The sequence below is a fragment of the Rousettus aegyptiacus genome, unplaced genomic scaffold (assembly GCF_014176215.1).
Source record: "Rousettus aegyptiacus isolate mRouAeg1 unplaced genomic scaffold, mRouAeg1.p scaffold_m13_p_4, whole genome shotgun sequence".
Classification (NCBI taxonomy): Eukaryota; Metazoa; Chordata; class Mammalia; order Chiroptera; family Pteropodidae; genus Rousettus; species Rousettus aegyptiacus.
The window spans coordinates 3728501-3751050 of record NW_023416307.1 but is presented as its reverse complement, the minus strand read 5'-3'; the positions used below and the strand labels follow the sequence as shown (position 1 = coordinate 3751050).

The 22550-nt window shown below is 49.3% G+C and overlaps 2 protein-coding genes across 7 annotated transcripts in view; one reads left to right on the top strand and one right to left on the bottom strand.

The window, feature by feature from the left end:
- Nucleotides 1-2530, top strand: part of SIM2 (SIM bHLH transcription factor 2) — a 43041-nt gene extending 40511 nt beyond the window's left edge. The window contains exon 11 of the mRNA XM_036219742.1: nucleotides 1862-2530. Coding sequence (XP_036075635.1) covers nucleotides 1862-2319 — 458 coding nt within the window. The 3' untranslated portion in view covers nucleotides 2320-2530. The remainder of the gene's footprint in view (nucleotides 1-1861) is intronic.
- A 2960-nt stretch (nucleotides 2531-5490) lies between these two features.
- Nucleotides 5491-22550, bottom strand: part of HLCS (holocarboxylase synthetase) — a 177888-nt gene continuing 160828 nt past the window's right edge. For all 6 annotated transcript variants that reach the window (XM_016123328.2, XM_016123322.2, XM_016123325.2 and 3 more), the window contains 5 exons: nucleotides 19868-19935; nucleotides 18305-18465; nucleotides 14410-14524; nucleotides 10231-10444; nucleotides 5491-8710 (listed from right to left, as the gene is read on the bottom strand). In XM_016123328.2, the coding sequence (XP_015978814.2) occupies nucleotides 8539-8710; nucleotides 10231-10444; nucleotides 14410-14524; nucleotides 18305-18465; nucleotides 19868-19935 (730 nt within the window). In that variant the 3' untranslated portion in view covers nucleotides 5491-8538. The remainder of the gene's footprint in view (nucleotides 8711-10230; nucleotides 10445-14409; nucleotides 14525-18304; nucleotides 18466-19867; nucleotides 19936-22550) is intronic.

Sequence of the window (22550 nt, the reverse complement as noted above, 5' to 3'; positions counted from 1 at the left end):
GGGTCACGTTTGCCCCGGGGGCGGCAGTGGGTGGCACATGGAAAAAGGACCCTCACGCTTTGGGCAGACCGCCCCCTTTTTTCTGCTTCTAAGCGGGGTGGGGGGGGGGGGCGGTCCTCCGCTGTGTTGCTCAGTGCCGGTGCTTCATGAGCATGAGAGAAGCTGGGTGACCGAGGCCGTGTGCCTCATGGGCACGAGTGACAGACAGTGTCAAGGGCATGGGACACCAGGCGTTCGGCCACCCGCCCTGAGATACTGGCCTCGTTTGCTCCCCTAAAGGGAGACGAAGGGATTTTCAGAACCAGCTTTCACGTACGGAGAAGGGCCCAGCTGAATGCATTTTACGACATTATGTTCCCCTCCACCCCAGAAGGGACGTGGGAGGCCTGGTTTTCTTCCCATGTGTTTTCAGGGTGCGGAAAACCGTGGTGTAAATTCATGGGCTCAGGGACAGAAATGCCACGCACCAGCCCAGGGCAGATAACATCCCGCAACCAGGACAGTTTCTTCTCCTGTGCATGGGGTCATAAGCTGTGGAATGTGCCCACCCCGGGCTTGGATACTCTGTTTTGCCTTGACCCAGCTACTGCTTGCAAATGTCCTGTGGGGGTCCCTAAGTGCTGGGGAAATGCCGTGTGCCCCAGACTCACCTGCTTAAGAGGAGAACTCCCTGGGGGCCCCCCTCCCCGCTTTGTTCCTCTCTTTGGAGGCAGGTAGGGCTCTGCTCATCCTCAGGCTGCTTTGGGAAGCTCTTGCTTGGAGCTCTGACGACTTTACAAGGCTGTGAGCATGACAGAAACTGAACTCTCCTGAAGATTATTACCAGGACGTTTTTCAAAAGTAGCCAGTTTGAGAAAAGAACAGCTCAGCCTTGTGGCCTGCGGCTGTCCCAGGAGCCACCAACTTCTCAGACTTCGATCCCCAATACCCATCAGTGCACGGGTCCCTCAGATAACCGAGGAAGGGCTCCCCGATGTCTAAGGAAAGGAAAAGGGTTTTGATAACCACTGAAAATATTCTCCACTTGCGAGTGACTTGAAACAATTCGTTTCTGTGTGTGTGTGTGTGTGCGTGGAAGTTGGCCAGCCATACTACACAGCATTTGATTTTCTAAATTGCTATTTTGAAAGCGACAGAGGTTAATAACCACCTCATTTGTCACACACTTGGTAAAATTTGAACCAAAGGTGCTAATTTGGGGCAATTTGTGATTGACTTTCCCTTTTTTTTGATATTAAAGAAAGACAAAGGTTGTCTTAAGGTAAAAAAACATAGGGACTAATGGATTGCAGGCATCTTGAGGACACTAAAGGGAGCAGGCTAATTACCAGTGCCCCCTCCACTTGGATGCATAAGCCCAAAATCGGGGCTCACTGGGCTCCAGGGCGGTGGGCGCCTCCAGACCAGTGCTGCCCAGCTCAGTAGCCCCTGGCCACCCGTGGCCGCTGAGCGCCGAGAGGTAGCCAGAGTGCTGTAAGTGTCTGCATTGCATTTCGAAGACAGGAACAGAATAAAACATCTCAATCATTTGAAAATATTGATTACGTGGTGAAATAATATTTTGGCAATGTCGCATTAAGTATATTATTATTAACATTCATTTCACCTGTTTCGCTTCACGCTGTAATGCGGCTACTAGAACATTTTAAGTCGCACCTCTGGGTTGCACAGCGCGGGGCTGGGGCGCCCGAAGAGCGGGGACGCGGGCCGGGCGCGCGGGCGGCGCGGGGGGCGGAGGGGGGGCGCAGGGGTGGGGCGCAGGGGGGGGGGGCGGCCCCCGGGGTCCCCGGGCGGCTGCGGCTTTGGGAACGTCTCCTTCCTCCCCCCGCGAGCGCGTCTAACGAGTCGCCTGTCTCCGCAGCGCCCGCCGCCGCCGCGCGCAGGTTCGGCGAGGACCCCGCGCCGCCGCCGCCGCCGCCCCCGCCGCCGCCGCCGCCGAGCTTCCCGAGCTGCGGCCACTACCGCGAGGACCCCGCGCTCGGCCCGGCCAAGGCCGGCCGCGCGGGCGCCCGGGACGCGGCGCGCCTGGCGCTGGCCCGCGCGGCGCCCGAGTGCTGCGCGCCGCCGGCCGCCGAGGCCCCGGGCGCGCCGGCGCAGCTGCCCTTCGTGCTGCTCAACTACCACCGCGTGCTGGCCCGGCGCGGGCCGCTGGGGGGCGCCGCGCCCGCCGCGCCCGCCCTCGCCCGCGGCCCCGGCGCCCCCGAGGCCGCGGCCGGCGCGCTGCGGGCCCGGCCCCCCGGCCCCGCCGCCGCGCCGCCGCCCGGCGCGCCGCTGCCGCACTACCTGGGCGCCTCGGTCATCATCACCAACGGCAGGTGACCCGCCGCGCCGGGCCGGACCGCGGCGCCCGGGCGCCGTCTGCAGCGAGAGAAGCCATAGGCCAGGCCTCTTTGGCTCCTGTTGCACGAAGCCCGGCCGAGTTCAGAGGCGGCGGGCTGTATATGCACGACTTAAATTAATTTATACAGAGACGACTATTTTAGTAGAACTCCGCAGCCGACTTTTAGCTTTTGACCGCAGATGCCATAAAGGCCGGTGTGGACGACGGAGACCCGCCCGGTGTCGAGGAGAGCCGTGAACGCCCGGCCCTCGTTCTCCCGGAGCCGGGTTTTCCGAAAGTGCAGCGCTGGGCGTCCCCGTCGTCCCCACGTGTGACCTCAACTAAGCCCGCGTTGGGGGGCCCTTGGTTTTCCTCACCCGGAAACCGGGCGTGCCCTTGCCTTGTCCCCAGTGCTCGCCAGTCCCACCGCGGAATGCAGGGAGTTTCCACTCCGCTAACGCCCTCCGCTTTAAGGAGGACACCGCACCCTGATGTGGCCGCAGGTGCCAGGCGGGCCGACCCCCCCCCCCCCCCCGCACCGGCTCAGAGTCCTTTCGGGTTCTTAAGTCCACGCAGAATGTGATTAAGTCCCACGAACAGACAATAATTCTGCTGTCTTTAAAAGTCATTCGCGAGTCTCACTGAAAGTTGCTTTAACCCTTTCTTCATTATGAAACTCAAGCCGAGACCAAGGAGTGAACAGGGGTGTGCTTCCTAAATCCGTTCACAAGCTCTTCCTTCCTCCGAACCCCTGAGAACTCTCATGACGCCAAGAATAGCACCTTCAGGATATATGGAATAGGCATTCAATGCAATATATATATATAGCCAGATATTTTATGAGGACGTGTGGACGACTTAGGTGCCCAATGCCATTGGCTACCCTTCAATCTTTGTTTACGAGGCAGAATCCCTCTGGCCCACGCAGACCTGTGACTCCATAGGCTCCCATTTGCTACAAGCAGTGCTAATAAAGTTAGTGAAATTGCACGTGCAATATGGAAAACTGTCAATGGACTGCGCCTTGTGGAAGATAACGCGCTGAAGGAGTGTAATGAAAATGAGGTGTACGTTGCTTTTAGCATTTTCTGCAGTTTATACATAGCGAGAAAACTTGATATGAACATGTCATGTGTGTAACAGGAGAAAGATTTTTTTTATAAAGCACCAGCAGTGTTTTATAAATAACTTCCATTAGTTTTTATTTTTATATTTTTGCTTCAAGATTTCACCATTTAAAAGTCTTACCATGGCTCTGAAGTGAATCGATGCTTTGAACCACCATCTTAATTTGCTCCACACTATGAACACTCCATTACTTTGCCGATTCTTCAAAAATGGTTTACTTTTAGGAAACTCCACTTTTCTGAGTGCAAGGGGTTTTCACAAATGTCTCTAACTAGTTGTTCTAGAATCGACATGCACCTTCATCGACTGTTCGCAAAGATGTGAAATGACCTGTTGCCAACCCAGTGTCACTGTGAGGACCTGCCTGGTTTCCTAACGGGCTGTCGGTTGCCTGATAGGAGGAGGTGGAATCTGCAAATTCAGGACCGTGTGTTGTGCAGCCAAGGGGCCAGGTCCTAGGAGTGGGGCTCACAGGCCTCTTATTGCACTTAGGCGCACCTCGTTAGCGGCCCTTTCTGAGCGTGTGCACATCCAACAAGCCTGAGGTATTACCTGTTATGCTCACGAGTCTTGTAATTAAACCATGATTCCTGGAAGGTGCAGGTGGGATGAGCAAGAGTGTCACCTGGCATTTTTTCAATAAAATCCCTGCAAAACGCTTGTGTCTACCTTGTTGTTAGCCATTGGGGGCCGTTTAGTAAACACTAACCACACACACAGGCTTTGGAAAGCTTTTTTTTTTTTAGCAGTTTAAGATCAAAGGTTACTGTGAAGAAAGAAGAGTATTAGATTTACAAATAATAACATAACTAGGCATAACGATGAGTGTAGATGCACTTGAAAAATAAAGTATGTACTAGGGAAAATGTCCTTGTCTAGACAAACGTGGCTTTCCTAGAACACGAGGGAAGATTCCTCGGCAAGCTGGCTTTGAGGCCTCCTAGGCTCAGTGCAAAGTTAAGAGCAGTTACTATGGCAACCTAATATTGTTACTTCCATCTTTTAAGAGTCTGCACATTTAAGCTGGGGATATCGCTTCTTGACTTCTGTGAGAGTCTGGCAGGGGAAGGAAGCATTTTAATCAATATGCCTCTCTTTTACAAAAAAAAGAAAAAAAATTGTAGTGGGTCCTAACACGTTGACAAAAATGCCAGATCGAATGGATTTGAGAAATAAGCCCAGTTCAAGACTGGCTGGGCCTCCCAGGGAAAGGAATTCCTTTATGTTCATGGAAGCCCTTGCTAGAAAAGCCATTCCATTCATACTTTTGTAGAGAAGTGAGCAGGGTGTGAAGGAGGGCGGCTCTGAGGAAATCTGCCAGAGCCTATACTTTCTGCACACCCCCCTTTTATCCTTTTAAAGTTCTTTGGGCCATGTCTTTCTCCCTTGGACCCTATGAATCCTACATAAAATCTACCCGAAGCCGTAATTTATTGTAACTGTAAGGCAGTTAAAGTGGACTGTGGGGGCCGCCACAGATAAGATGGGGTAAAAAGAACATTTTCAATTAAATGCCAGAAAATTACAGTAGCTTAAAATTTTAGTGAATCGTAGCCCTTGGGTTATCTACAGTGCATTATTCAAGCTGTTCCTAAACTGCAGTAGGATATATGAGGTTAAAATCTTAAAACTGTCAAGACAAAAGTCAAGTAGGTTCATAAAACACTAAGAAAAATTCTACAAGAACAAAATCTGTTCTTAAATTTATTACATCAATTTTTACAAATTTAAAAATTTACATTAAATTGTTAATTTACTTCTCATCTCAAACTTTTTTTTTTTTTTTTGCTTTTTAGGTTTTGCTAACTTTCATTTTTGGAATAATAAGATTTCTCTTTTGTATGATGCATAATACATTTGTCAAAATATGTCTTAAAAAAAAGCACGGGCTTCTTAATACTTAGAAATACATACATATTCCTTACCTTGTAAAACTATTTATTTTGTAAAAATGTTTAAATATAAATAAAAATACTGTAACCAAAAGTAATTGCCTATTTTTAAAGATGAAACTTGTGGTAAAAATAACAATGAACCCAAACTGTGTAGGAAGTCTTAAGTTTATTTTGGTAGACTTGCTTTTTATAGGCATTGGCTTAAAGTAATGACTTTCCAGAGATGGTTCTTTGAAAAGCTAAAAATGCAAAGGTTGCCACTTTCTTTTATTTCAAAGATGCATAGTAATTACTCAGGAATAAGGATTCACCCGTTTTCTGCCTGTTAAGAGTGAACAGATATGCAGAATGTAAGCTTAAAATGTCTCCCTTTTGCATCCTACAACTTTGGGTGAGGCTGGCTGCTCTCCTGGTCCCCAGACTCTAGGGTGGGTGACCTCCCTATGTGTGTATGTGGGGGGTGGGGCAGGCACCTGACCACGTTTTTTCACACCAGGCAAAGCGAGCATGCTGCAGCAGCGAACCCACTGACTGCTTTACACTGGACACAAATCCTTCCTACTCTGCCCACGCCCTGGGAACGCAGCCAGGATCTGCCCAGTGCCAAGAGGCACTGCCCCAGCAGGGGCCACGGAAAGCCCGGCTAGTGCTCTGTCCTGTTTTAGTGGGCACGTTCCCAAGACTTCCTCTGAAATCTGCTCTCAGCCCAGAAGGGAAGATGTTTTGCCTTTTACATAATGTGGTAGGTGCTCAAAGCACAGCCTCTAAACTGGGAAACCATTCAATGTCCTAAAAACACACACCAACCCTGAGTTTAGTGGCCGTGTCTTCAAGATGATGAAGAATAGCAGTTTCTGTTAAGACTTTAAAAGTTCCTTGAGATCGAGACTGCAGTGTACAGGAGGATTTCCCTGATGCTAACAGCTCTAAGTGAAATGCTTTTCTTCAGCTGCCCTATACGAAGCGAATTACAAAAGTCTTTGGTTCACAGGAGGCAAGATCAGGTTTTTGAAAAGCACAGCATCTGCTTTAAGTCCACTCTGTCTCCCTTAAGACAACTGGATGTCGGCACAAGTAAGAACAGTTGCACGAGCACAGAGGCGAAGTGCGCTGCCCGGAACATCTCTATCTGCTTTGACGTGGCCACACTTCATTAGTTTTAATTTACAGAAAGGAAATTAAATGATAACATTTTTTTTTCCCCAAAGCAGGACTGTCTAGAATAGGACTTCAGTTTAAAACAAAACATAGCATGTTTTTCATTAAATAACGCCCCCTCCCCCCCCCCCAATGAAATTCAAAAAGTAATGATGGCAGCTCTGAGAGATGATTTGCCTTATATTACAAAGTTTGAGAAATGAAACTTGCAACATTCGCCTGAGATCTTTCTTCTTGATGATGTTTTGCAGATGCCCTCTCAAGGGTGAGTCCATTTTGTAATTTTGGGGTGGTGTGGACTTTTATTTAAACTTGTCACTAACTCCCAAAGAAGACGTGGGCATTTAGGAGAGAGACTTTTTTTTTTTTTTTTTTGGAGAAAAATAATTCTAATTGAAGTCCTATTTGCAAAAACTACTTTTGAAGTTCTTTTAAAAAGTTGCACTTCCAAAAAAACACATATTGGATTGGTGTACTTAACTAAATATGTTTTTTTTTTTTCCTTCCTATGGGACTGCTGCTGCCTGGCTAAAGGTAGACAGACTTTGTACTGAAAACCACAAGCTTCTGGAATTAGCCGAGCTGGCCAAGAGCTGGATAAAGATGGTGCTAGTTTACAATAAGGGGATTTTGTTCAAAGCCGAGAGAGCTCCATCAAGTTTTCTTTCCACTAAATTCAGTTGGGCCTGGCAGGAAGAGAGAAAAGTGGGCAAAAATTGGCCTTTTAAGGCTGAAAAGTAATGTGTGTTTCACAAGTTCAGCAGAGATAGGAGTTAGTGGAGAAAGCATGGAGTACATCTGGCAACAGCAAATGCGTATCAAAAGGCTTCCTTTCTTTTGTTCTTCGATCGACTCTTTTAGGACATCGGATTTTGAAGATCTTTTAAAGCTTCTCTCTCTCTTTCCATCTCTTACACACACGCAGACTCCCTCTTAAATGATGGTTTTCCGTATCGATGACATTTTCTTTCTTGGCAATACAGGGAAAAGGCGGTAAAAAAAGATGACTTGCAAAAGGAATGCCATGCGCTTCTGTATTCTGTGCAGGGCACAGCCTTGCGGGAACGCTCTGCATTTCAAACTGCGCCTGCACCGGGCTTAATGGCTCCAAATCCTGCCTCGCAGTGCGGTGTAAGCTGAGACTTCGTCTCCAGCTGTTAGAGCGAACCACCCACACCCACGCCCAGCAATGCCTAATCAACCCTTTAAGCATCTTGAACTTGACCCCATCACTTCAGAATATGCAGTGAATTTAACCTTATGAAAGGAGCGCTCCTATATCAACGTCAAGGTAGTTAGCTGATTTCCTCCGCAGTATCACGGCAACCGTACCAGCTGGACGCATCTCTGTAGCCACTGGACAGTTACTGGCCCTCGAGCCACCAGGCTGAGGGTAACTCTTAGAAGCCGACCTTCTCTTTTGTTCATTAACACAAAAATAAAACGAGGACTAAGTGCCAATGTACGTTCCTGTAGGAAAACGCCTCCCTGGGCGCTTATAAAAAGGATTACCACACCTCTAACACGGCAATGGCCGGGCCCCCGAGCTTTTTTCCGATTTGCTTTATAATAGTTTAGGGGTAAAGGTCTCCACTACTGGGAAAATATTTGAATTATTCCTTTGCTGTTTCCACCTAAACACTTTTTTTTTGTGTGGGGGTGGAGGGTGGAGGGTCGGGGGGAGGCAATAAACACACCTCCAAGCCCGAGCGGGAGAACAGGCCCGGGGAACAGGTCGCACCTCCGGTAGGGCCCTCCCTGGGCGAAACCTGCCACTTGTCAGCCCGTCGCACCAGGTCAACTTCCAAAGCCGAATGAAATGTCAACCGACAGAATAAAATGAAAGAATTAACAGGTTCATAGGAGAGAGAGAAAAAAAAAAAAATGCCTGTGACTCTAAATTAGTTCTCCAGGTCCGTGGGCAAGGACAGGCGGAGGAGCCTGAACTGGAATGCTCGCTGCGTGGGCCCGTGTGGGCCCGTTCGGCGCTCCGCGGCTGCTGCCCGACCTGCCGCCCGCGCGCCAGGCCCCGGGGGACTACAGCCGCTTGGGGACGATAAGGTTTCTGAGCATGTCGAAGGAGTTGCCGTCCGGATGCACGGTCACCACCTTGCCGTCCTCCTGGTGGACCTGAAGGAACCCGGAATCGTCCAGGCCCACGATCCACACCTTGGGCCCCTCCTCACCTCCCAGGCGGATTTGCTGAGCACTGAAAAGGAAGCGGCCAGAGGTTACGGGGGATGTAACAACGTGGGCTGAGGCCCCTGGTTAGGGGTCACAGATGCTACAAAGGGACAGTCCCCAGGGCCTGCGTACAGGAGTCTGGCCCTGACTCCCACCAGTCCGGGGCGCTGTCTTGCTAAGCGCTAGAATAACCAGGGGGATGGGAGCCCCTCAGGGCGTTAGCAAGTTTTTCTTACCACCTCAGTTTACCCCCCTGCCTCACTCTGATCACCCTGCGGGTGATCTGCACCTCTTCCTCGCCCTCTGGCACTGTTAAGAAACACTGCAATTCTCTAGGATTTTTGTTTTTGTTTTTGTTCTTTTTGGCTGAGATTGGGGAAGAAGAAGCAGAGTTGAAACGCTTCATCTTATTAAATAAAGCTGGATAGCATCAGTTACAAGCTAAACTTATTCGAACTCTTTCTTTTGAATATTTTCCAAATATACCCACTGAATTACATCCTTGTTAACGGTTTAAAAAAGTGCCGGAACCACCCCCCCCACCCCCCCGCCCCCGCCATGCCCTAGCAAATTTTTATTTTGAAGAATTTCAAACCTACAGAAAAGTTGAAATAAAACAGTACAATGAACCTCATATTCTCCCTTCGCTTGCACTCACACCGACTGGTACCATTTTCCCTGTTTGCCTTCCTCACACACACACACACACACACACACGCATTTGGGGCAGATATTTAAAAATAAGTTGCAGGCATTCTGTCACTTCGCGCTGAAATACTTCGGCATGTACCTCCTAACGACAGAAGCAATCTCCTACAGAACCAGAATACCGTTATCGCCCTCAAGAAATCAAGTCCTGACACAATAACATCACCTGATGTACGGTCCACGTTCGAATTTCCCCACTGTACCTACAATACCCTTTGTGGCTATTTCCTCCCATCCGGGATCTAATTATGGATCACATACCGCATTTAGCTGTCATGCTTCTTGAATCTCAAAAAAGCTCCCACCTTGTTGTTTTAGGACACTGACATTTTTTAAAGGTCGAGGCCCGCTGCTTTACATACATCAGCGCTTCTGGAACTTGAGATGCATGGAAACCCCTGGAGCATCTGGTAAACCACGAGGCTGGGCCCCAGCCTCCGGGAGGTCCAGGGTGAGACTCCAGAATTTGCATTCCTAACACGTTCCCAGGTGAGGCTACTGCGGCGGCTGCCGCCGCCACCACCTGGGGATCTCACTTTGAAAACCACTGTTAGCTAGAATGTTCCACAATTGAGATTTGTCTGTATCCTCGCAATTAGATCTGTCTTACACATGCTGGTAGGAAAACTCTGCGGTGATGCCCCTTCACTGTGTCCCACCAGGAGGCACAGGATGCCCTCTGTCCTGTTACTGGTGCCGTGAATTTGCTCAAGGTGGTGCCATTGGAAAGGTAAAAAAATAATTTATCACGACCGGAGCTTAGTTTCTCATCTTAAGATACTGAACTTTGGACTTAATGAGGGCATTTTAAAAGCAGGACGACGAGCCGGCACTGACCTGTGTGCCCAATATTTATAGTAGAGGGGAAGAACCCCGTCGGGCCCTTGGTCCTGAAACGTGTCGATCAGTTTCTCCAGCACGGTCACGGTTCTGGCAATGAGGCAGTCAGCTCTTAGGGGCTTCAGCTCCGCCCCGTACTCCTTATTATATTCTGCGATGAGGTCGTTGATGCATATGGTGGGGTTACTGTTGGTCACGTTAAATCCACAGCCTGGTCAAAAACCAAACAAACCGCTGAAAAACACGAGCAGCTCCATCTACCGATGGCATTACACATTTCTCTCAACAGAAGCAGCGGCGAGACAAGCCCCTACCTACACAAGGCACAGCTTCTACCGTCGACTTCCTGCTTCCTGGTCCTCGTTTCGAGTTCATTGTCTCTGTGGCCACTTAAGAGAATGACTTATATCTTTGAGTCCATCTTCCTTTTCATCCTACCTTTATTATCATCAAACCAGGCCTGTCCCAACCTTACTGCCAATAGGTCGGGGAAAAAAAAGCAAGCCAATTAAACAGAAGCCACGAATGGGACAAAGCCATGTGTCACGTGGTCCAGCCAAGAACTGCAGCTCAGCACTGAGAATCTCTTTTGTTTCTTTTCCTACTTGAGTAACAGACAGACTTGAAAATAAAGACTTCTATTCGGGCCTTAAGGAGCAAACTCTGGATTCAGAGATTTCGAACCTTGCTCATGGCACAACCATGGAACACATCTTTTACTACTCTATCCTTGGATGTAGTCCGCGCTAGGGTTACGATGCTGGCAAGGGGCCAACCCACGTCCTGTGGCTCTTTTACAGGCTCCCAAAGGAAGGCTTCAGGAAAGTGAGTTACAAGCAGGGTGTGAACAGGGCTTATCTCGCAGCTACTTAATGCCACCACCCTCCCCACCACCCTCTCCGGGAGGGGTCAGTCTTCCTGAATGAACCTCAGAGAGGCCTTAATCAGAAACGAAATACTTCAAGAACTCTGCAATAAGACTAAGGTGTTTTCAGGGTGTCTGAAAGAAAGAAAGAAAGAAAGAAAAAAAAAACTCAGAACGAAATTTATAATACAAAGTGTTTGGAGCCATTTTTAGTGTGAAGTTCGAGAGAGAGAGACAGACAGACAGAGAGAGAGAGAGAGAGAGAGAGAGAGAGAGAGAGAGAGAGAGTGTGTGTGTGTTTTAAATGTACTGCCTATTAAAATACAAAGCAAGGCAAATTATACCTAGAAAAAAGTAACTATGGCGCAGGATCAGAACGTGCAGGTCTTCGTTTACTCATTCATTCAACAATATTCAGAATATCTGAAGTACCTATAGAGTGTAAGGCATGAAATTAAGTGCATATAGCGCTGAAAATGCTGTCTTGTATTCAGAAAATCAAAAGTGCTGGGGAAAATAGCGGTGTTGACTATTGTCAACTTAGGCTGTGTCCAAGAACCAGAGAGCATCTCTGCTGGCGACTGAATCTTTCCTGGATCAAAGGTGCACCCCCTCCCACCACCTCCCACAGCCTTAAGTATTTAATAAAAGCTATGGATTCTCTCCACAGGATAGTGTCTCATGTCCCCTACGCCGACAGGGCTCCTTAGCTCCCTGACGCCATCCCTGGGCCTCCGGATATCTGTGGACTCCACTTAAGCATCTCTGCATCTAGCCCATTTAAAGATGGGAAAGGAGCTTCGGGGGTACGAAGCAGCCTGCCCAGAATAATACTGCCAGTTGGTGGCAGAGCTGGAAACATAAGCCTGTATGTATTCTTTGGCTGGCACTTCCAACACACGGTCATGGGTCTTCCGTCCATTGCTGATGTCTGAACATCAAACAAGCTCTCCGGGGCAGTATGGGGAGGCTGGCAGTTGGATGACCAAGGGCCTAAGAATTTCTAAAACTGATATTGAATCCAACTCCCTGCCAGACCTAGAAATGCTGAGGGGAGAGGGGTTCATTATCCCACCTTGTCCAGCCTGGAGCTCATTCTACAGGTTACAAAGAATACAACCTTTTCACGGCCTGGGAAAGTCAAATGAGGTAAGGAAGACCATCAGGAGACCCGCCCCAGAAATTAACTTTCTTTTCTTATCACAAAATGGTACAGTAAATGTTTATTTTTACCATTTTTTTAAAACATAAATGGTAAAATTATTGACAGAAAGTAGATCAGTGGTTGTCTAGGACTAGGGTAGGGAAGAAAAAGAGGTATAAGGGAAATTTTAGAAATTTAGAAAATGTTTTAAAACTGGATTGTGTAAATGAGTGTGTTGATTTAGTAAACATTTACTAAAATAATAGAATTATACACTTTCAATGGGTGAATTATATTGCATAAAAATTATACCTCAATAAAGCTGTTAAACAACGCATGGACTAATTTTTGTCATAAAAGGAAGTGAGATGACTAGCGAATTTATTTTGTATTTTGTTGATATTAAAATACTTGTAATTAAAAAAAAAATGCATCCAGTTTTCCAGGTTTGGGATACCACTGTACTCACTTTTTTTTTTTTTTTCCTTTAAATTGAGGTATAATAGACACACAACATTATATTAGTTTCAGGTGTTCACATAATGATTGGATTCGGGTTTACCACATAACATTTGTATATAGTGAAAAACAAAAAAATCGCCACAATAAGTCTATTTAACACCTATCACTACATATAGTTACAGAATTTTGTAAGGTATTATGGTTTTGGTTCCTGGGGCTCACAGTAGCATGCCCTTATCCACGGGGTCCACTTTCCGAGGTTTCCGTTACCCGTGGTCAACCATGGTCCGAAACTATTAAATCATCCAGCCATTAACCTCGTCTGGTCCTGACATCCATTGTCACGGCTCCACGAGCCAGGATCGCCCCAAGTGGACCGTCCTCCTTCTGACACATCATCAGAGGGTCGACAGTAGCCCAACACTATGTCACAATGCCTGCGCCACGCACGCCACCTCGATCAGCACACGGTGCCCATGATACCACATCATCACGAGAAGGGCGAGTACAGCGTGGCGAGATGTCTTGCGAGACCAGACCACGTTCACGTAGTTTTTATTACAGTATGTTGTTACAATGATTCTACTTCATTATTAGTTATTGTTGTTAATCTCTTACTGTGCCTAATTGATAAACTTTACCGTAGGTATATAGGTACAGAAAAAACATAGTATATAATAGGGGTCGGTACCAGCCATTGCGGGTCTCAGAACATATTTCCCCATGGATAAGTGAGGACAACTGTATTTATTTTATAACTCAAGTTTCTACCATTTGATCCCTTTCATCCACCCATTTCACTCATCCCCTACTCTTGCCTCTGGCAACCACCAATCTGTTCTCTGTATCTATAAGCTTGTTATTTACTTATTTATTTATTTTTTAAGATTCCACATATAAGTGAGATTATACAGTATCTGTCTTACTCTGTTTCACTTAGCGCAATGCCCTCAAGACCGATTCATGTTGTCACAAATGGGAAGATTTCATTCTTTTTTTTTATGGCTGAATAATATTCTTCTGTGTGTGTGTGTGTGTGTGTGTGTGTGTGTGTGTGTGTGTATCACATCTTCTTTATCCATTCATCCATCAATGGGCATTCAGGTTATTTTCATATCTTGGCTACTGTAAATAATGCTGCATTGAACAGGGGGGGTGCACATAATTTTTTGAGCTAGCGATTTCATTTTCTTCAGAGAAATACCCAGGAGTGGAATTCCTGCATCACGCGGTACTCCTATTTCTAGTTTTGTGAGGAACCGCCACACTGTTTTCCACAGTGGCTGCGCCAGCCTGCATCCATGCCATCAGAGCATGGGGCGGTCTCTTCCTCATGTCTTCGTCAACGCCTGTTATTTCCTGGCTCTTTGACAACAGCCGCACTTACAAGGGGGAGGTGTTATCTCGTTGCGGTTTACTTTCACCATTTCTAAATCAATGAGAAGCAGGAGTTTGGAAAGGTGTAAGAAAATGCATTTCATGTGATACCAATTTGGTTTTCATGGCCACAGATGGGAATTTTAAACCCGATGATGCACTTTCAACCAATCTGCCTGTTTTACACACATATTACATCCTTTATTTGTAAGACCTCCCCCCAAAAAGTAATCTCATATGTTAATTTACATCCCCAATATAGCCACGTGTAAACCATTTTTATTTTTATTAATATAAAATTGCTGGGGAATAGGCTTTAAAAACTCACCAATAAGTATATAAAATGTTTCTCCCATAAGCGTTGAGTTAACCAGAACTCCGCCAAGCTTCATGAGGTCACTGTAGTAAATATCGTTGGGCCACTTCACTCGTAAGTTGATATCCTAAAGGAAAATCGGCATATTAATCAAGCAAGTGACGGGCACACAGGGACCAGTTGAGGACATCCAGGGAAAAGCCAGATGAGCAGGATACTCTCAAAACTAATGGAACGCGGGGCCTCATCCTCTCTTCTTTTTCAGCCAGCTACATCACTTCTTTAGGACAATCGAGAATTAAGGTGTCTGTTGGAACTAGCGAGAAAGACCTCAAGGACACAGTGGCAGTAATTCCAGCGCCGCCCCCACTCGCCACCGATGGTCATCGCCATCGAAGCACTGTCTGACGATGTTCGTCTAGAGAATTAATTTCGTTTCCTCAGCATTGACCACCAGCACTATGGAGCATCTCTCATGTGCTGGGTGCAGGAGGTGGGGAGAGGTTTGAGGGGCCCGGGCTTGAGAGAGAAAGATGGCCCCGAAGAAACCGCTATCGTGAAAGGCGGCAGGTGTGGTTCGATTTGAACGCCATGACGACACCGACGAGGAACCTGTTCCGCCGACTGGTCAGAGATGGCCTTCAACTTGTGTAATGATAACGGACTTGTCCTGCTCTCCATCCTGAGGGGTGTGGCCTGAGCAACCCCCCCTGTGCCTCGGTCACAGTGGTGCGATCAAGGGTGGACATGGTTCAGCTGGGACACCCGGACCCTCCCCTCCGCCAAGACTCGTACTCAGGGCACGCAGACTGGCTTAGATCCAGCAGGCCCCAGAGCCACCTGGACTCCTGGACCTGGCAGCCAGGTTGTGCCATCTGTGGGTAGAGAAAGCCCATCTGGAGACATGAGGCTGGAGGAGAGACAGACACTCAGCCAAATAAAACTGAGCCCCGAGAGCAGCTGATAGGCTCCGAGTTCGGCGGGGCTGGCTCTTCCCACACGGGGGCCAGGCCCGGCACGAGCCCCTTCTCAGCACTGGTCTGTTTGCTGCTTCTACCAAATCACTGGGCTGGCAGTAGTGTCACCCCTGCTGGACGGAGGAAGACACTGAAGCCTAAAGAGGAAGGCTCGAGGTCACGCCGCCTGGACGCGGCAGAGCTGGGATTAAAACCCGGGGCTTCCTCGCACCGAGCCCAGGCGCTTAATACCACGCTCTGTGGCCTGTTGCTTCCAGGAAATCACCTTCTCTCCTTCCAACAGGCCTTCCCATCACCCCACCGTCTAGAATACGTTTCTGTTCTTTATCTCACCTGCCCTGGCACAGCGCTCTGGGCTGAGAGGAGAGATGCAGGGACACAGAAGAACCCAGGCGCAAAAAAAGCGGGTGCTCACTGTGACCCGTCACTGGAAGGCGCGCCATAGTTCTTTTCTGTCTAGAACAAGATTCTCAAAGGCGGGGGTATTTTGCCCCACCCCCAGGGGACATTGGGCCATACGGGGAGACATTCTCGATTGTCAGAGTTTGAGGGAGGCCAGCTGCATCTCGTGGCTGTGGCCAGACACACTGTTGCACATCCTATAACGCACAGGATGACCCCCAGCTAAGATGCAAGGGCCCGAACACCCACGTGACAAGGTAGAGAAACGCTGGTCTAGAACACCTACAACGTGGACACCCCGGTCTTGGTCCCCCTGGCAGTTCCCTTCTTTCTTCTCACTTGCCTTCCCTTCCCGTGCCCCCCCCCCCCCGTGCCCCACACAGCCCCTGCCGAAGCTCGGAAACACCCCCAGCTTGCTTCCGCGCCCGGCCTGCTCAGACGCCTGGCTGTGTCCTGAGTTCCTATGTTCGGATCGAGTTAATGATGCGACTTATGAAATTGTGGGGGCTCACGCAGGGAAAAGGGACAGCTATTCCAAAATGAAGAGAAAGGTCACACGCTTATTTTTTGTTGTCTCGATTAATCGCTTATTCAAATGGCTGCTGCGGGCCTTGTGTCTAAAGCATTATGCTAGGTTCTTTGGGGACCAAAATAAAACTAGTTCTGCCTTCAGAGAGCTGCTCACTCTGCAGGAGACAGAACAGGAGTACAAATAACTTTGCTTCAGAGCAAGTCGTGGCGGACACCATGGAAGGGGCTCAGCTATTTGAAGTGTCACATGGTGCTACGGGAGGGAGAGCCCAGAGCTTGAGGGTTCAGGGACCAGCATTAGAGCTGGGCCCCCAGGATGAACAGAATGGCCAGAATAGGAGCGGGAGTCGGGGTGGGGCAGGGAGGGGCCCCCAACTCCAGCTTGAGGGCTGTGGGAGCCCTGCAGGGACCTCCTGGACAGAAGCAGCAGCAGGGGTGAGAGGGGGCGGCCCAACGCTGATTCTAGAAGGAATGGCGAGCATCACAATGATGCTGCCTCTGGTCCAGGGAGGCTGGGCATGATCTGTGTGCTGACGGTGACGTCTGGCTAGGAACAAGTTGGGGCCCTAGTGAAGGACAAAAGAAAGGAGAACTCTAATGATGTGGGCGTATTTCAACTATCCTGTAGCTGTACTGTGTACGTGAATTGGTCTGTGTTAAAAACAAATGAAAATCCAAAGCATGCAGGGTGAGGATGAGCTGGACGACTGCGAAAACCGGACGGAGACTTTGGTGGGAGTTTCTTAAGGAGGGTGGGGGGCCCTCCCCCCAACCTGATGCACTGTTGAGGGCAAGCCTCTCAGCCCCCATTCGGCCAAGCCAGTGCCTGGCACAGCCTTCACACACAGCACGCACTCAAAGAATGCTCACTAAGTTAACGAGTAAGGCTATAAGGTCAAAATTGAAACCACAAAAAGACAAAACGAACAAACAAAAAAACTAAGCAAATCTAGGCTCAACATTCCGCTGATCTTCCTGAGACTAAATAACCTGTTGCTAGGGTTAAAAACCTTTTCCCCCTACGACTGAACTTCATCTTCTCAGATAAAGCCCAAGCCCATCAGACAGCAAGGGTGCTGAAAGCCTGGTAACAAATGTCCCGTCTCAGGGTGCATGCCGGTGACCTGACGTGCACCCAAGTCCCTTCCACGGTGACTGTGAGGCACAGCCACAGAGGAAGGAGCGTAAGGGCCAGGAAAGAGGACTGCTCCTCCGACCAAACACAGATGACGGGCCTCCTCTGCAGCTCACCAGCTTAGCATCTTGCTTCAGGAGTTAATACGATGACTGTGTTTGGCCCGACATAACAGCTGTAGGCAGGAAGGAGCCAGGGGAAGACTCCCCTTTTTATAGCCGTGTGAAATCCTTCCAGGAAAACCGAGGAGAGGGCTATGGTAGGTGGGGGCCAGGTAGGGGGGAAAAGGCTTTAGTAACTCTGGTAACCACTTTCTTTTCCTCGTCTTCTCGATAACTGACAGCAAAGCATCCGACGGTAACGAAGTGGGCACATCTGTCCCTACAGCTGGGGACAGAGAGCCCCAAACAAACCTGCATGTTGAACTCATGCAACTGCAGACCAAGGATGGCTCTGCGGAGCACAGGCCGTAGTAAGTAAGCTAGGAAATGAGGACTTTCGAGGTCTATAAAGTAAGGCTTTTCACCAGAAAATGCAGACAAATAGCCCCATCCAGTCCAATTGCATCCAAAAAAAAAAAAAAAAAAAAAAACAGACTCACCCTTACTAGGCTGTTTGAGAAATGTGACAAGAGGACAGAAAGGGAATCCTGGGGGCGGGGGGTAGGGGGTGCATTCTGGTGAACCCGAAGCAGCTATAAAACCTGATGATGCCTTTAAAACTCCAGGGACACAGCTGTCAGCTTTGCGAAAAGCAGGCCGAGGCTCCACAAGCGGCAATCGCGCAAACCACTGCTACAAACGAACCCGAGCCAAGATGTGCACGCGGAGCAGGGACGTAAAGGTGAGGAAGCGGCACGTACCTGGTAGCCGGGAATGGACCTGACCGCCTCCACGACCGCCAGGGACATCAGGTGCTGGACGAACGGGATCCTCTGTCCCAGATTGGACCTCAGTGGGATGGAGACCAGCAGGGTGGAAAGGGCACATCCCGCGGGACTCAGCCACGCATTCCTTCCGCGCCCTGGAAGACAGGCCCCACTGGGAAACCGGCCACTTTGCCACGAGAACCGACTCGGGAGCGCATCGTGCCACGAAACGTGCCTGAGGACTCAGAGCCACGTGGCGAAGACGCGTCCCACCAGAACAGGCCTGGGCTGATTAAGACACCGGGATATTCTGGGGTGAATATCCAAATCTGAAGCCCTGTTGCGGAACAACTTCCCGAGAATCAGCCGACCGCTCTGCCTCTGTGAGCGCGGTGTTTGTGCTTTGACGACGCCGCGTCTCACAGTGCCGGGACATCGCTCTCAGCCGGAGTGTCACCTATGGCGACGCCGGCGAAAACAGGGATGAGGGTGACCGAACCGGATCTGTGCTGGTCCAGGAGAGGCCTTGGGTGCCCCTTCTGAGAACTGATTCCTGGTGATGCACACAGTCGTGTGGACGTATGCAACACTGCACACTTTATGAGAGAACTGAATGGGATGTGAATTATATCTCACTGTTATTTTTAAAAAAAGGAAGCTGAATTTAAAAAAGGATCCCTAGTATTAACTTTGAGGGTTTTTTTTTTTTAAATTTTCTTAAAGTAGAAGTCAGGAAAATATAAAATAATCAAAATGGGAAGTACACCTAATCAAAGTTTTTCTATATCCTTTTTTAAACTTGTCTATTGAGCCCCATGGCTTTTGATAAAATGAATTTTTTTCTCTCTTTATGTTCAAAGGACACTTTTAAGAGAAAGGAGCAGAAAATAGTGGATTCCTTATTTCTTCACCTCTTCTGAGAAAGGCACAAGAGTTTCTGGGAGTTAAAAGGACACCTGAGTCGGCCTGGCATCGGCTGGGGGTGGAAAGAGGCAGGGCGGAGGGCCCCCCGCGCGACCAGGGCACGGCATCTGCTCCCGCCCCTGAGGGTCAGTGCCGAGCCGCCCTCCGCTTCTCTGCGGGCGCTCTGTGAATGCACACTGCCTGAGTGCCCGCTCCGTGCCAATTCCAGTCCCTCCACGGGGTACTCGGTGCAGACACAGAAGGCCCCTCACAGGGACCCTTCAGGAAAATAAATGTCTCTGCAGCAGTTATGATTCACAAAGTGCAATGCCTAGAATGTGTCAGAAGGAATTTACGAGATGTAGTGAACCGAATGTAAAAACCATCGCAAGCCAATGGTAAGTGACTAACAAACATCTCGGTTTGAGAGAATGCTGTGCCTCTAAGGCTCAGTCTTCTGATCAGTTTCGCTCCCCCTTCTTCCACTGAACTTGGGGCTGCGGGGTGGGGTGGGGCGGGGCGGGGCATGAAAACAAACCACTACGATTTTGAGCCATCTTGACAATCAGCACACTCAATCAATCGTCTCTCTGGCCACGAGTCACAGATTTTACAAAACAGACATAACAGAAACGATAATAAAAGATGACTGACCTTTGCCCTCTGTTTGTCGGGCTGCGATGGCTATTAATCCCATTTCCTGCGGCATCTCAAACATCAACCTGCAGATGGTGGGAAAGAGTGGTCAGCCGGAACAGCTCTGCACAGGGAACCTGAGCGCGGAGCTGGGGACGCTGTTTGCATACATTGGGGAACGTGTGGGCACGGAAGGACCATCTCCTGGCTGCCGAGGGACTGCGCCCCTATTCCGGCTTCCGGGAAGCCCGAGGCAGGGAGGCACGTGTACCCGCCGGAGCTGTTACCCAGCTTATTTAAGATGCTGTGAGGTTCTATTTCTTTGGACTACCCCATCGAGCTCTTTCTGACGCCGTGTCCCTTCCTCGAGTGACACTACCGATGCCTGACATTTGTTTCCACTTACAGAGCATTTCTGTTCGAACGCTAGAACATAATCATAACAGAAGTTTCTGATTATTCGGAAAACCAATATGGTGGCTATAAAGCCGTTTAAAAGATACACTCTCCCCTGAGAACTAATTACGTTTTAACTATAGTAAATAAATCTACACCTTCTGAGAACTGGGGAGAACCTTGGATCATTTTCGGCTTCAGTTCTGCTTTTAACATGGTTTCACTTAAAAGAGCGTGGACTTTCCTTAGGGGGATAGGTGGGGAAGTGCCCTCCGGCTCCAGGCTCCACGGACAGGGCAACGGGAACTGTTTTCAGAAAAGGAAAAAAAAGCCCCCACTGAATTTCCTCCCGGCGACACTCCACACATTTTGATGCCGTGAGGCGCTTTTCCTCTGCATGCCCAGGCACGGGGCAGGCACAGCCCATGGCAGGATTTGTTCAAGAAAGGGGTCAGGTGTGCCCACGGTCGGTGCAGCTGCCAGGAGATGGCACTTTGTATGCACGGTTTCCCACAATCGTTTCCAGGGTTCCCTGCGCCCCGAAGGACGACCTGGCGACCGGCGCGTCATCCTAGCCTCCGGGACCAAGGAACGAGGCGGAACTTCACGACACGGTAAGACCAGGAAACGACTCAAAGCAGAGCGGACACCGCAGTGTCGCCGTGTGCACCCCCGGCTCGGGGCGCCCAGGGGACCCCTCCACGTGCCACGGAGGGCCCCGCAGCGGCGGGCGGGGGCCGGGCCCGCTTCCATCTGAAGGAAGCACAGCTGCGGGAGTATTTCTCTTGGACGCCATGAATAAGCCGTTGAGAGCAGCGGTGCCTGGAGGCCGTGGGACTCCGGGAAGAAAGCGTCCTTTTCCTGCGTCGGAGCGGCGCGCGCTCGAAGAAGGAAGCTTTGTCCCGCAGGGAGGTCAACTGTCTTCGAGGAACCTCTGCTCCCCCCCCCCGCCCCCCGGGGTGCCGGCCCTTTGGCTGGGCGAGCCCGCGGGCCCTCGGGGCGGCTAGCACACTTTTCCTCCGGAAGCAGCGGGGATGATTTAGCACATTGTGAGCAGACTGCGAAGGCCCTCTCCTTGGCAGCGATCTAGGCTGTTCTTTAAACAGACAGTAGACAGTCGTGTGCTGTGTAGCCAGCGGCTGATGGTAGAAGTGTGTGTGTGTGTGTGTGTGTGTGTGTGTGTGTGTGTGTGTGTCGGGGGGGGGCGGGGAGGTCCAGAAACCAAACACAGACTTCTAGAACAAAGAGAAATGATTAAGGGAACATATGCCCTAAACTGCTTGGAGGTTTGGCAGCAGTTAACAGGGCACACTGATGAGAAGTCTGGCTTTATGCTGCTGAAGACCAAGAGGAAACTCGGAGGGGGCGACGACCGGGGGAGGGGGCGACGCTGAGCCCGGACAACTGGAGGCCGCCAGATTTATTTGTGCTATCTGAGATAACTCTGGAGGCCAAGCCACATGGCTCACGGGCAACAAAGAAGCATTTATAAACTTTGTAAATCTTGCATCTCTGAAAATGAAGTCGCTAGAGTCTGCTTTAGCAGAAAGGAGACACCATAAACACGTTTCCACCCTGACTTGATGATGTTCTCACAAAAGGAAACAGAAAAAGGTGGGGGGTGGGGGAGATGAGGGTGTTACATAATGATTACCTCTCTGCCTCTGTACTTTCTTTCCTTGCTGGCAAAGGCTATGGAATAAAAGGCTTCTCTGTGAGTGGCAGCCGAGTGCATTCGCTGCAGTACCAACTGGGCATGCGAGAAGAGCGGTCTCTTTTTGTCTGAAGCATCTGGGCCCCAGACGGGTCCCTTCGCCAACGGACAGCATGCTGGTCACTTAAGTTCCTAAGGATATCACAGCACCTACTGGGTGCTCTGCCAATGGGAATGTCCTGAATTTCATTGGGTCGTTGGAATAAAGCTTCGATATTTAAGACTAATCTAGAAGACAGGCCAATATGAATTAATGAAAATTCTGAAGGAACAAAAATTTAGATTCAGACCCAGTCAATCCACTTCGGGGATCTGAACCAAAGGAGATAGTCCACATTCACCACAGTACTATGAAAGTAAAACAATTGGACATAACCTGAGTGCTCAGTAGGAGAATGGTTAATTATGGCACATGAAGTCAATGGAATAATCTGTGGTAGGTGAAAATGATAGTTATGAAGACTGTGTAGCAACACGGAAGAAAGAAATGCTTGCAATGTAAAAACTACATAAATTTTTATTCCAACTATGTAAAATTCATAGAAGAGGAAAGGAGTAATATTTGACAAAATCTCTTTGCTTTAAGATGGT